Source organism: Heteronotia binoei, chromosome 21 (assembly GCF_032191835.1).
Source record: "Heteronotia binoei isolate CCM8104 ecotype False Entrance Well chromosome 21, APGP_CSIRO_Hbin_v1, whole genome shotgun sequence".
NCBI classification, from domain to species: domain Eukaryota; kingdom Metazoa; phylum Chordata; class Lepidosauria; order Squamata; family Gekkonidae; genus Heteronotia; species Heteronotia binoei.
The window spans coordinates 21,173,279-21,187,276 of NC_083243.1; the positions used below are offsets into that span (position 1 = coordinate 21,173,279).

At 49.6% G+C, this 13,998-nt stretch overlaps 1 protein-coding gene across 1 annotated transcript in view; it reads right to left on the reverse strand.

Moving 5' to 3' along the window:
• Nucleotides 1-13,756, reverse strand: part of LOC132589022 (oocyte zinc finger protein XlCOF6.1-like) — a 62,192-nt gene extending 48,436 nt beyond the window's left edge. Inside the window, exons 1-2 of the mRNA XM_060261550.1 lie at nucleotides 13,393-13,756; nucleotides 12,491-13,143 (exon numbers count right to left, since the gene is read on the reverse strand). Of these exons, the coding sequence (XP_060117533.1) occupies nucleotides 12,491-13,143; nucleotides 13,393-13,756 (1,017 nt within the window). The remainder of the gene's footprint in view (nucleotides 1-12,490; nucleotides 13,144-13,392) is intronic.
• Between the last annotated feature and the right edge of the window lie 242 nt (nucleotides 13,757-13,998).

The window sequence follows — 13,998 nt, forward strand, 5'->3', positions numbered from 1 at the left end:
TGGAACAACTGATTGGTTTAGAATAGGAAAAGGAGTTCGACAAGGATGTATAGTGTCACCCTGCTTATTTAATTTATATGCAGAGTACATCATGCAGAATGCTGGCCTGGATGAAGCACAAACTGGAATTAAGATTATTAGGGTTTGTAGAATTTTTCGGGCTCAAGTGCCGTGTTCTACTGGAGAAAGTTTTCCTTCCAGACATTTCGTTCTCAGCTGCGGAGAACATCCTCAGTGGCGTTGCAGCCGGAGCAGGCGCTCTGACCTTCTTGGCTGCTGTGCATTGAGCATTTATCTCTATCTCTGTCCTCTTCACATTGTTGGTGATGTTTCTTTAACATCTCAATGCACAGCAGCCAAGAAGGTCAGAGCGCCTGCTCCGGCTGCAACGCCACTGAGGATGTTCTCCGCAGCTGAGAACGAAACGTCTGGAAGGAAAACTTTCTCCAGTAGAACATGGCACTTGAGCCCGAAAGATTCTACAAACCCTAATGATGTTACCAGCCGTGAAAACCTGAAATCTTTGGAATTAAGATTGCCGGGAAAAACATCAACAACCTCAGTTATGCAGATGACACTAATGGCAGAAAGTGAGGAGGACCTAAAGAACCTCTTGTTGAGGGCGAAAGAGGAGAGCACAAAAGTAGGCTTGAAACTCAACATCAAAAAAACTAAGATCATGGCATCTGGCCCCATCACACCTTGGCAAATAGAAGGGGAAGACATGGAAGTAGTGGCAGACTTCACATTTCTGGGATCCAAGATCACTGCAGATGGTGACTGTAGCCATGAAATTAAAAGATGTTTGCTCCTTGGGAGGACAGCTGTGGCAAACCTGGGCAGTATAATAAAAAGTAGAGACCACCCTGCCAACAAAAGTCCATGTAGTCAAAGCGATGGTATTCCCAGTAGTAATGTATGACTGTGAGAGCTGGATCATAAGGAAGGCCAAGCTCAGAAGAATAGATGCTTTTGAGATGTGGTGCTGGAGAAGACTCTTGAGAGTCCCTTGGAATGCAAGAAGATCAAATCAGTCAGTCCTAAGGGAAATCAACCCAGACTGTTCCCTGGAAGGTCAGATGCTGAAGCTGAAGCTCAAATACTTTGGCCACCGAATGAGAAGGGAGCACTCCCTGGAGAAGATCCTGATGCTAGGAAAGACAGAAGGCAAAAGAAGAAGGGGATGGCAAAAGATGAGATGGCTGGACAGCGTTACTGATGTAACGAACACGAATTTGAGCAGACTTCGGAGGATGGTGGAAGACAGGAGGGCCTGGCGTGACTTTGTCCATGGGGTCGCAAAGAGTCGGACTCGACTGTGCAACTGAACAACAACAAACATGAATTTTGCACCCTGAGGCCTCAGGACTCCCTTTACGGTTTAGTAACTCTTAAGCACATTAACAGTAACTCAGGCGAGGGCCCTTTTTGACAGCTTTACTCTTGCCCTAGGAGTTACCAAGGCGACAGACCTTCCTCAGTGCCAATGCCCGCTAGCAATTTGCCTGAGGAGAGAACATCGTTCCTGGCTGAAGGCCCTATAAACTCACCCGAGGACACCTTCTAGGATAACTACGGTCTTCCGACTTTTGCCCCATCGAACTGCCACAATGGTTGAGCGCCATTTTTCATATTTTATTTAACCGAAAGGTCCACTAAAAGCCTTCAAAATAGAAACAAATATTTTGAATAATTTATCTGGACACAATTTCCTTGGCTTTTTGGTAGGCCCGTTAAGTGGCTTTTGCTGCTTGCCCCTGGAAGGTGATAAGTGATGTTTTAATCGTCAGATTCCTGGAAGAAAACAAGGATGAATGCACACTCATAAACCGTTTTTAAATGTACATCTTTTTTTTTTTTTTAAAGCCTGCCATCGCTGTGGCCTTGTGCACACGAAAATGGGCACCATCCCTGACATGTGCAACTACCACAAAAGGCACGTCCGCCCAAGTCCTTTCCGGATTTTGGACGCAGTCAAGAAACAGAGCTTTCTTTAGCTGTTTCGTGACTTTTCAAAATTCTGGTTCAGGCTTTTGGGCCTGGTCACATTATCGAAGGCTTCTCTCTGGGAACATAATGTTTGGCAGTTTCAAGAGAGGTAAGGAATGGGATGGAATCAGACACAGGTGCAGATGAGATCATGCAGCAGTTTAAGAGCTTCAAGGCCAGAGTCTTAGCCTTATACCTAGGGCTGCCAAGCCCCCGGGCCAGGCGGGGGTTCCCCCACCCAGAAGGTTCCCAACGTCACCTGGGAACCTCCCTGACGTCACCAGTGCGACATTGCCACCCACAATACCATAGGTATTATAGAGTTTTTACCTCCTAAAATGCTAGAGCGTCCAGGAAAACCATAGAGTTTTCCCGGAAATGCCTAGAGAGGCCAGCGCGTGACGTCACTGGTGCAATGACATCATTTGTGGGTGATGTCATCGCGCCATGGACCCCCTCTCCCACCATTATGGATTACAGTTTTCTGCCTCTGATGCCAGGCTCACAGGGACTTTCAGTTATAATAGACTCTAATCACTTGAATTCATATGCCAACTGCACTATGAACTCCCAGTCTCACTGGATTATAAGCATTTGGCTTCTGTGCCAGCCCCAATAGGGAATTCTAGCTTACATGGACTATGCAGCAGTGTTTCCACCCAGACCTCAGCCAGTCTCCTGCCTGTGCCTCTTATTGTGTGACTGTTTGTGCCTGCCCAGCAAAGAGGATGCCAAACTGTGCTTCCCAGAAGAGCTACCCAGCCCCGCAGGCAGCAACTGCACTCCTGTCATCCAGAAGACAGTGCTAGAAGCAGCCCTGATAGAAGACATGTTCCTGAGATGTTCCAAAAAGACAACATTCGCTCCTGCAAAGCACCATGCAGAGGAGATGTCTACAGCATGCACTTGTCTTCACTAGAGAATCGTTCTTCTGCATCGTCGAGAGGTAAAGCATAACCCTGCATGTCTTCCCTTATATTTTCCCCTATCAATTTCTCATCTATCTTTCCAGAACTGTGATTGCTTTGCTTTTTCTTGTGTGCTTGAGAATTTTCCTAATAAAACCCTATTTTTAGCATACCAATCTCATTATTTAAGAGAGCTCCTGGGGAGACTGACTCCTGGTTATGAAGAAGAAGAAGACAATGATGATATTGGATTTATATCCTGCCTTCCACTCTGAATTTCAGAGTCTCAGAGTGGCTCACAATCTCCTTTATCTTCCTCCCCCACAACAGACACCCTGTGAGGTGGGTGGGGCTGAGAGAGCTCTCACAGCAGCTGCCCTTTCAAGGACAGAGCTAATGCTGACACAAGGCCATTCTAGCAGGTGCAAATGGAGGAGTGAGGAATCAAACCCGGTTCTCCCAGATAAGAGTCCGCACACTTAACCACTACACCAAACTGGCTCCCGAACAGGTTATTGACCCCATATAGTTTGCCATCTTTGCCCTCCTATCTGATTCTCCCATGCCTCATTTGAGGGCAATTTGGCCAACAAGAGACCAGATGAGAGTTTTGCCCTCACATTTAGGGTTGCAAGTTCTGGATTGAGAAATACCTGAAGATATGGGGGGTGGAGCCTGGGGAGGTCAGAGTTTGGGGAGGAGAGGGACCTCAGCAGCCTCCAAAGTAGACATTTTCTCCAAGGGAACTCATTGGGGACTTCTGGAGATCAGTTGTAACAATGGAAAATCTTGAGGTATAGGGTTGCCAGACCCTACCAGGGGTGTGGAAACCCCTGCTTTTGTGAGACACCTCACCACCATCAGTTAGCTGGCTAGCAGGGAGAAATCCAGCCCCAAGTGGCCCAAAAGGCATTATAGTTCCTACTGCTGTATTGGGTCTGAGCTTGAAGCATGCTTCCAATACTCTCCAGGATCCTGATGCCTGTGTTCCGATTGGCCATTCTCTTAGAACCAGTCAATCAGGACGCAAGGCATTTCCTACAGAAAATGCAAATGAAGGATCCTGGAGAGAACAATAGGAGGGATTGCCGCCAACCCAAGGGGGTGTGTTTTACTCAGCCACTGTGTATATATTGCCTGTGTTGTCTGTGACTTTCTTCTTGAATAAACTGTTGCTGCTTATTTAGGAGTTGAATGAACTCAGTTTACAATAGTGATGAATGAACTCAGTTTACAATAGTGATGACATCTTACGGAAGTGACATCATCATGTCGCCAACATCGCACGGTGATCTCTAGTTTTCGGGCAAGACTCTATGATAAAATTGGCTACAAACCATAGAGTTTGCCCCCCAAAACTTGAGCATCACCCCCCCAACTCCAGCGACCTGATGACATCACTTCTGGAAAGGACCCCGAATCCCCCCACTGGCTGCAAAGTAGAACCTGACATCCTTTTTTGAGGTGTCACTAGGAGGTTGGCAATGTTCCTCATATTCCATCTCACTAGTACAAGGAGCCCGGGGGGGAGGGGTGTTACTTGCATTAGTTCAAGCCCATACTGGCCTGGAGCACTTTTGGAACTGCTTTTAAGCTTTCTAAATTATGCATTCAAACATGTGGAAGGATTGCTTACATACCCATGTAATCACTCGTGTAGCCTCTAATGGAGAAACAGAATTGTGAAAGGCTTTCTACACTTCTCTGCAGCACATTCTCCCCTTTGTACCCAAGTGATCATTTCCTGATCTGTTCAGCAAGAAGAACCAGCAAATGAAATCAAATGACAGTAGACCAGACAGTAGGGAAAAGCAGGGGTGGAATTCTAGCAGGAGCTCCTTTGCATATTAGGCCACACCCCACTGATGTAGCCAATCCTCCAAGAGCTTACAAAAAAGAACCTTGTAAGCTCTTGGAGGATTGGCTACATGAGGGGTGTGTGGCCTAATATGCAAAGGAGCTCCTGCTAGAATTCCACCCATGGGAAATACTGTTCCATATAATGCACAGCTGCTTTTAGATCAGGGGTGGCCCAACTTGCTTAATGTAAGAGCCACATAGAATAAACATGAAATATTTGAGAGCTGCAAGATATGAACAAATATTAAACACCTATCTTTATTAAAAAAAAAAAAAAACAACTCTTAATAGTTTCTTGGTGGGTCTCAATGGAATCCAGGCATTTCAATGGTGCCACTCGGGCGCCAGTTTGAAGCCCCGTTTAAATGCCATGGCGCTCCCAATAGAATGTTTTACAATAGGAACCTCTGAGGAAGATCATGTGCAGGGGGAAAGGGTGGGGGCAAAGTCACATCAGGAGGTGCTACGAAACATTTTTACACAGCCCACCGTAGGGATCAGGGTTAGCCCTAGACCGTCTGGCATCCTAGGCAAAGCTAACTTCTGGTGCCCACCACCTCCCCCACACTGATAACATCACCGAATCACATAGGGGACACCCAGTTTGTTGCCCCCGGAAGGCTGACACCCTAGGCAATTACCTAGTTTGCCTAGTGGCAGGGCCAGCCCTGTTAGCCATTCAGAAATGGAAGAAGGCGTTGAAAATGGGAAGAAAGCAGTTTACATCAACAATGCCTCAGGCACGCTTCACCAAAGGGAGACAACCAGGATTGTATAAACAGGTAAATTCCACTAGCAGCCAGTTACTAAAAGACATCTATCTGAAATGACGGGGGGGGGAAGGATTATAGCAGCATCCCCCACCCTGGAAGACCCCAACCCCGCAACAGGGAGCAGGCTGCTGAACAGCTGCTGAACAGCCCCATTGGCGTGTGTTGTCCGCAGAATGATGACATCACCCAGAAATGACATCATCGCGATAGGGAGGCTCTAGGACTCGTGGTACCATAGAGTTTTATTGCAAGTTCTAGAGCATCCCTAGTGTCATGTCCCAGTGCGATGACGTCACTTCTGGGTGATGTTATCACGCCATGCATGCTTTCCCCACAGCAGCTGCAGAGGGACTTTGCGACCCTACAATGGCATGAGCTCTTGTTAAGTCTTCTTGGTGGGCTCTGGGTAGAAGAAGAAGAAGAGAGCTCCTGGGTAGACTGACTCCTGGTTACGAAGAAGAAGATGAAGATATTGGATTTATATCCCACCCTCCACTCCGAAGAGTCTCAGAGCGGCTCACAATCTCCTTTACCTTCCTCCCCCACAACAGACACCCTGTGAGGTAGATGAAGATATAGGATTTATATCCCGCCCTCCACTCCAAAGAGTCTCGGAGCGGCTCACAATCTCCTTTACCTTTCCCCCCACAACAGACACCCTGTGAGGTGGGTGGGGCTGAGAGACCTTTCACAGAAGCTGCCCTTTGAAGGACAACTCCTACAAGAGCTATGGCTGACCCAAGGCCATTCCAGCAGTGGAGGAGTGGGGAATCAAACCCGGTTCTCCCAGATAAAAGTCCGCGCACTTAACCACTACACCAAACTGGCTCTCCAAACTGGGTACATGATTATAATGCCTGAAAAGGATTTAGAAGTCCCTGAAATCCAGTAAACGTTTTCCTTTAGCATACCTCTGTTGCACTGTCCTGTGTGATCGCGAGGCAGCAAAAGCCTAAGAGAACATACCTTGCGCTTCCAAAAACGGAACAAGTTGTATCTGTTAATTGTCATTTTTTTGCAAACTCCAGTATCCTGTTTCTTGGTGGTTTCTCTACCTCCTTTAATGCTGCTTGAGAGAAGTCCAGTCCCACTTTTCTGCTGCATCATGTCTATTAACTTGGCTTGCTAGCTGCCCAGTAACGGCTGGTCGATTCCTGGCAAATTACAGCTCCTACCTGCCCACACTTAGCTAGCTGGCCGGCAGAAGCAGGCTGTCCAAACGGGAGGGGACAGCAATCGTCATCACTGTGCAATAACAATTCCAACATGATCCAGAAGAGCTGATGCATCCAGGTCACACCAGAAGTGTGCAGCAAAGACAGTCACTGCCCTTGGCAGGTACTGGCCTCCCCCTATCTCCTGCTAGCTGGCAAGCAGTGCCTAGAATCCTACTAACTGGGCCTGCAAGCAACCTGTGTTTCTCATGGGCATGGTCTCAGTACAAAATATAACCATCATCCGGGAAAGAGATATCCTGTCTTTCCAGAGAGCTCCTGCACTAACTGAACACACGTCCCAAATTCACGTGGTAGGAAATCAAACCTGGGGTTGCCAACCTCCAGGTGGCACCTGGCGCTCTCCTGCTATTCCAGTCAATCTCTAGACAACCAAGGTCAGTTTCCCTGGAGAAAATGGCTGCTTTGGAGGGTGGACTCTGTGGCCACGGAGGTCCCTCCCCTCCCCAAACCCTGCCCTCCCCAGCCTCCACCCCCAAAATGTCCAGGTATTTCCCATCCCAGAACTGGCAACCCTACATTTCCACACACACACACACAGACACACCACAAAACATCCATTTTCCATAGGCTCTTAATTGAGGTAGCCAGGGGGCTGAAACGATATAACTGAGTGGAAATCTTTGTGCATAATTTCCAGAGGTTCCCAGGACTCCGTGCAGAAAATCAATCCCGTCCCCTTACTGATCTTGATGAAGCTGGGCCTAGTGATTTTGCAGTCTCGTTGAAAGGAGAGTCAGCAGAGGGGGGATCTTCTGCTTCTAATTAGGCTCCCAGAGACCCGGCAGCCTCATCAACCTCTGGAACATCTTCACACAAGCCCTATTGATGTGAAAGGGAATTTTGCGAGCTTTGGCGCATCTCCATTTCAGCAGGGATTAAACGCCTGGTGGATCCGTCCCAAGCCTCTCCCACCCCCCCCCACCCCACAAGAGAGACCATTGGCCTACTTTCCCCATCCTTCAAGCTTCCAGAAGAGAAGAACTTCTCTTTTATCTGACGAGTACATGGAGGGTTTAGTTTCTTCCCCTGCATATTGAGCAATCTCTCTCTCACTCACTCCCCTTTTTGCTTTACCGGTTTTAAAACCTTCCAAAGTGACAAGCAAATGATATCCTGCTTTTGCAATCAACTAGATGTGAAAGATTCCCCCCCCCTTCCCACAATGATTTTCTTCACTGCACAAAAGGGTGGGAGGGGTGTATTTCTCTCAAATATTTGCATTGGAACAGATTGCTAGCAAAACACACACACACACAAAGTTGGGTGGCTGTTTGGCAGGAGTTTACACAGAATGACTTCAGTGCTGTGAAGGTGAGCAGAGGGAAATGGAGGTAGGGTGGCCATAATTTCTTCAGGCCAGCCAGGGACACCTTGAGGGGGGAATAAATGTTTGTGCGCGCACGCCGCCGAAAACAGGAAGTGACGTCACTTCCGGTGATGTCATGCCACCGCCGGAAACAGGAAGTGACATCACTTCCTGTGACATCATTCCCACCGCGCCACCTGCCGGAAGCAGGAAGTGACGTCACTTCCTGTGACATCATTTCCCCCAAATGCCACTGCCGGAAACAGGAAGTGACTTCACAGCACTTCCTGTGACGTCCCCACTACTGGACCTCCTGATAGCCCCTAGTTTTTGGGCCACTGTGTTTTTGCGCCACCTTCATCACTTTCGGGGTGTGGATCCCCCATTGGGGTGAGCTCCCGACTCCCTCCGCCGGCTGTTTCTGATAGCCCTGCGCCCCCTCTTTCATTTGATATGTGTCCCGTGCGGGTGCCACCCTCCTGCCGGGAGATGCCGCAAAATGAGCCCCCTTGAGGCTTATGGCGGCAGGGCTTGGGGGAAGCGAGCTAGACTGCTGTTCTTTTGAGGGGTTATAGAGTGTTTCGAGCCCGTCCCTGTGGCATCGGTCCCATTGTTGTGGGACCCAGGGGGCCGGCGCGGTGGCCCGCTGAAGCAGCCTGTCAGTCACTTCCGGGTTCCTGTCCTGCATCTCGACCTGTGTTATTAGTGACAGGCTGCTTCGGCGGGCCGCCACGCCGGCCCCCTGGGTCCCACAACGATGGGACCGATGCCACAGGGACGGGCTCGAAACACTCTATAACCCCTCAAAAGAACAGCAGTCTAGCTCGCTTCCCCCGAGCCCTGCCGCCATAAGCCTCAAGGGGGCTCATTTTGCGGCATCTCCCGGCAGGAGGGTGGCACCCGCATGGGACACATATCAAATGAAAGAGGGGGCACAGGGCTATCAGAAACAGCCGGCGGAGGGAGTCAGGAGCCCACCCCAATGGGGGATCCACACCCCGAAAGTGATGAAGGTGGCGCAAAAACACAGTGGCCCAAAAACTAGGGGCTATCAGGAGGTCCAGTAGTGGGGCCAGGACAAGAAGCCCTCCCACTGTTGCCCCCCACCAAGCACCAAAAAAAGAAAGGAAGGAGGGAGGGAAGGAAGGAAGGAAGGGAGGGAGGGAGGGAGGGAGGGAGGGAGGGAGGAAGGAAGGAAGGAAGGAAGGAAGGAAGGAAGGAAGGAAGGAAGGAAGGAAGGAAGGAAGGAAGGAAGGAAGGAAGGAAGGAAGGAAGGAAGGAAGGAAGGAAGGAGGGAGGGAAGGTAGGAAGGAGGGAGGGAGGGAAGGGAGGAAGAAAGGAAGGAAGGAGGGAGGGAAGGGAGGAAGGAAGGAGGGAGGGAAGGGAGGAAGGAAGGAGGGAGGGAACTTCCTCATGGCATTCACACAGCCACAATGTGCCGCAGAGAACACTGTAAACTCCCACCATAGACTGGTTTTGGAAACCTTCGGCAGCCATCATGTGAATAAGGGGAGGTAACAATCTCAGATGGCAAACTGAGGGAACAAAAGAACAGGGGGGAGAAAGACTGATTTGTTATGAACAGTCATAAAGCCTCTTTTGCAAAAAAAAAATCAATGAGAACTGTGTGAAATGGATACTTGTGTAGGAAAACTACTTGGTGGATTGCGGGAGAGTGGGTGCCATGTTTCCATCTACTGGGCTGGCACTCTTGGAAACAGCAGCATACAGCAGTGGGAGGGAGTCTCAGAGTGGTCACAATCTCCTTTACATTCCCCCCCCCCAAAAAAAAACAGACACCCTGTGAGGTAGGTGGGGCTGAGAGAGCTCTCACAGAAGCTGCCCTTTCAAGGACAACTCCTACGAGAGCTATGGCTGACCCAAGGCCATTCCAGCAGCTACAAATGGAGGAATGGGGAATCAAACCCCGTTCTCCCAGATAAGAGTTTACACACTTAACCACTACACCAAACTGGCTCTCAACATTGTTATACTGAAGATAATTAAAAGCTGACAGCATTTAAAATAAATGTATATGTGTCATTTGGAGTCCTGTTTAGCCAAAGGCAAGCCATTGGGGGGAGGGGGGGAGAGAATACAGCTCATACATAGAGTTACCAACCTCCAGGTGGGGCCTGGAGTTCTGGAATTACAAATGGTCTCTGAACTAGAGAGACCAGTTCCCCTGAAGGGAATGGGAATTTCAAAGGGCAGACTCCAGGGCATCATATCTCTGCTGCCTCCCTCCCCTCCTCTCCCCAAAACCTGCCTTCCCCAGGTACTGCCCCCAAATCTCCAAGAATTTGGCAACCCTAGTCATACATCACAGGAAATGGTAGTCAAGACAATATTGCAGCAACACACACGCACGGACACACAAAAACATCAAAATCCACAGTTTATTAAATGATTTGGCGTGCCCACTTCACGCCAGCTTTCTGTGCACATTCTGCTCTCTACACCTCATTCAGCATTTGAAGGGCATATAAGAGACAGAGAGAGTCCCTGGATAACAATTGCGCTGATCTCTTATAAAGGCCATTATATCCATTTAAACCAACAGATGGAACCATCAAGTAAATCATAGTGAAACATATACAAGGCCATAGAAGTCCCATCATATTGTTGATGTATTTCTCATCTTAATATCTTTTTTACCAAATAAAATATCAATTGTGAACCTCATTCCTGTCTCTTCTGTTTGTAACTACAGTTTGCAAATACATGCTACATGGAACTGCTGCAGCAACACATGGTCCTTAAAATGAAAATTTAAACTAAACAGCTCATTATGTCTCCACATGCATACTTTTCTCTGGAAGATGGTGACGCTGGCTGTCTAAGCTATCACACACATGCAAAAAAAGCCTACCCTGAACTCATGGTTTCCTGAGGATTACAATTCAATTTTCATTTTGCTAGAGCTCAGGGAATACTCTTGCAACCTATTGCATAATGAAGCTTAAACACTTGGTAAAGGAATTTTAGTATTTTCTCTTCAAACATCTGCATGAACCAGAACCAAATGACTTTTCTCCCATACAACATATTCTAAATATTTATCCTAGTGAGAAATGGATAGAAGCAACAAGGATTCCAAATGGTGCAGTAAAGGAAGGAAGGAGGGAGGGAAGGGAGGAAGAAAGGAAGGAGGGAGGGAGGGAAGGGAGGAAGGAAGGAGGGAGGGAAGGGAGGAAGAAAGGAAGGAGGGAGGGAGGGAAGGGAGGAAGGAAGGAGGGAGGGAGGGAAGGGAGGAAGAAAGGAGGGAGGGAGGGAAGGGAGGAAGGAAGGAGGGAGGGGGGGAAGAAATGAAGGAGAGAGGAAGGAAGGAAGAAAGGAAGGAGGGAGGGAAGGAGGGAAGGAAGGAGGGAGGGAGGAAGGGAGGAGGGAGGGAAGGAAGGAAGAAAGGGAGGGAGGGAGGGAGGGAGGAAGGAAGGAAGGAGGGAGGGAGGGAAGGAAGGGAGGAGGGAGGGAGGGAGGGAAGGAAGGAAGGAAGGAAGGAAGGAAGGAAGGAAGGAAGGAAGGAAGGAAGGAAGGAAGGAAGGAAGGAAGGAAGGAAGGAAGGAAGGAAGGAAGGAAGGAAGGAAGGAAGGAAGGCCGCCCACTCCCGCCAGCCGCCCCCCCCCGCTTTCGACCCCCTCCCTCCCAGCCTGCCTGCTTACCTTCTTCCAGGGCGGGTGGCGGCCTTCCTTCCTCCAGTGGAGGCCAGTGCGCGGCCCGGCGGCGGTGGCGGAGGCCGGGGAGGCAGCGGAGAGGCCGGCGCTGGAGGCCCTCCAGCGACCGGCCTCTCCGCTGCCTCCCCAGCCTCCGCCTGCAGAGGAGGCCCCCGCGCGGGGCCCAGCGGCGGTGGCGGAGGCCGGGAAGGCGGCGGAGAGGCCGGCGCTGGTCGCTGGAGGCCCTCCAGCGACCAGCGCCGGCCTCTCCGCTGCCTCCCCGGCCTCCGCCTGCAGTGGAGGCCCGCGCGTGGGGCCCGGTGGCGGAGGCTCCCTCCAGCGACCAGCGCCGGCCTCTCCGCCGCCTCCCCGGCCTCCGCCACCGCCGGCGGGGAAGGCGGCGAGTGAGGGAGGGAGCGTCCCCGCGCAATGCGCAGAGCCCGCCACACCGCCGCCAATCGCCCTGCGCACGCACAGGGATGCTCCGCCTTCCCCACCCGCGCGCGCGGCCCACCGGCTCTCTGGCTGGCTAAACCGGGATCTCTAATGGTCCCGGTATAGCCAGCCCGGGAGCCGGGAATTGAGGGCCAAAATCGGGACTGTCCCAGGCAACCGGGACGGTCCGGCCACCCTAATTGTGACTGAATCTCTTTCCAAACTCTGAGCATTCAAAAGGTTTCTCCCCTGTGTGGGTTCTCTGATGCCTTTGAAGAGTGCAACTGTGACTGAATCTCTTTCGACACTCTGTGCATTCAAAAGGTTTCTCCCCTGTGTGAGTTCTTTGGTGGTTTTGAAGATGGCCACTCTGACTGAATCTCTTTCCACACTCTGAGCATTCAAAAGGTTTCTCTCCTGTGTGGGTTCTCTGATGCTTTTGAAGAGTGCCACTGTTAGTGAATCTCTTTCCACACTCTGTGCATTCAAAAGGTTTCTCCCCTGTGTGAGTTCTCTGATGCTTTTGAAGAGTGCAACTGTGACTGAATCTCTTTCGACACTCTGTGCATTCAAAAGGTTTCTCCCCTGTGTGAGTTCTTTGGTGGTTTTGAAGATGGCCACTCTGACTGAATCTCTTTCCACACTCTGAGCATTCAAAAGGTTTCTCTCCTGTGTGGGTTCTTTGATGCTTTTGAAGAGTGCCACTCTGACTGAATCTCTCTCCACACTCTGTGCATTCAAAAGGTTTCTCTCCTGTGTGGGTTCTTTGATGCCTTTGAAGAGTGCCACTCTGACTGAATCTCTCTCCACACTCTGTGCATTCAAAAGGTTTCTCCCCTGTGTGAGTTCTCTGATGCTTTTTAAGAGTGCCACTGTCAGTGAATCTCTTTCCACACTCTGTGCATTCAAAAGGTTTCTCCCCTGTGTGGGTTCTCTGATGCTGTTTAAGACTGCTCTTGTCGCTGAATGTCTTTCCACACGCTAAGTATACAAAACGTTTCTCCCCTGTGTGGGTTCTCTGATGTTGGTGAAGAGTGCTACTCTGACTGAATCTCTTTCCACAATCTGTGTATTTAAAAGGTTTCTCCCCTGTATGAGTTCTTTGATGTTCTTGAAGATGTTCACACCGACTGAATCTCTTTTCACACTCTGTGCATTCAAAAGGTTTCTCTCCTGTGTGGGTTTTTTGATGCTGCTGAAGATTGCCATTCAACCCAAATATCTTTCCACCTGCTGAGCTTTCAAACTGTTTATCCTCTTTGTGAGTTCTTTGACGCTGCTGAAGCTTGCCATTCTGATTGAATTTCTTTCCACACTCCGAGCTTTCAAAAGATTTATCTCGTTTTTCTATTCTTTGGTTCACTAGAATCTGTGATCTATATCTGATGTCCTTTCCATACTTAATGGACTGACTCATCTCCGTTCTGTTGCGCTTGGGGAAAAGTACATTACGCCTTCTTCCATTTCTCTTCTCAACAAAATGGCTGTCCTTCTTTCTCTGGGGTCTGCCTCGATTCCTTACATTTCCTTTCGAGTCTTTATTAATAACTTCATCTGGCAAACGCAGCTGTAGTTCCTCACACTCCTCATTCATCTGATCATCCTTTGCTGGAAAAAAAATAGAAGCATTAGTACCTGGGAGGGTAGGTAAGGGCCATCTGTGTGACAGCCCCTTGGCCTCGTCACGCTTGACTAACCTTAACCAACCCACCTTTCCCCAGAACATTCCGGATTTAAGGATACCTTTCAAGAGCCACAGCTGAGCTCTTTCCCAGAAGGAGCTGCTGACTTTCCAAATTCCAGGCCCCAGAAGGCGTCCCTCCCACCTTGTCCAGT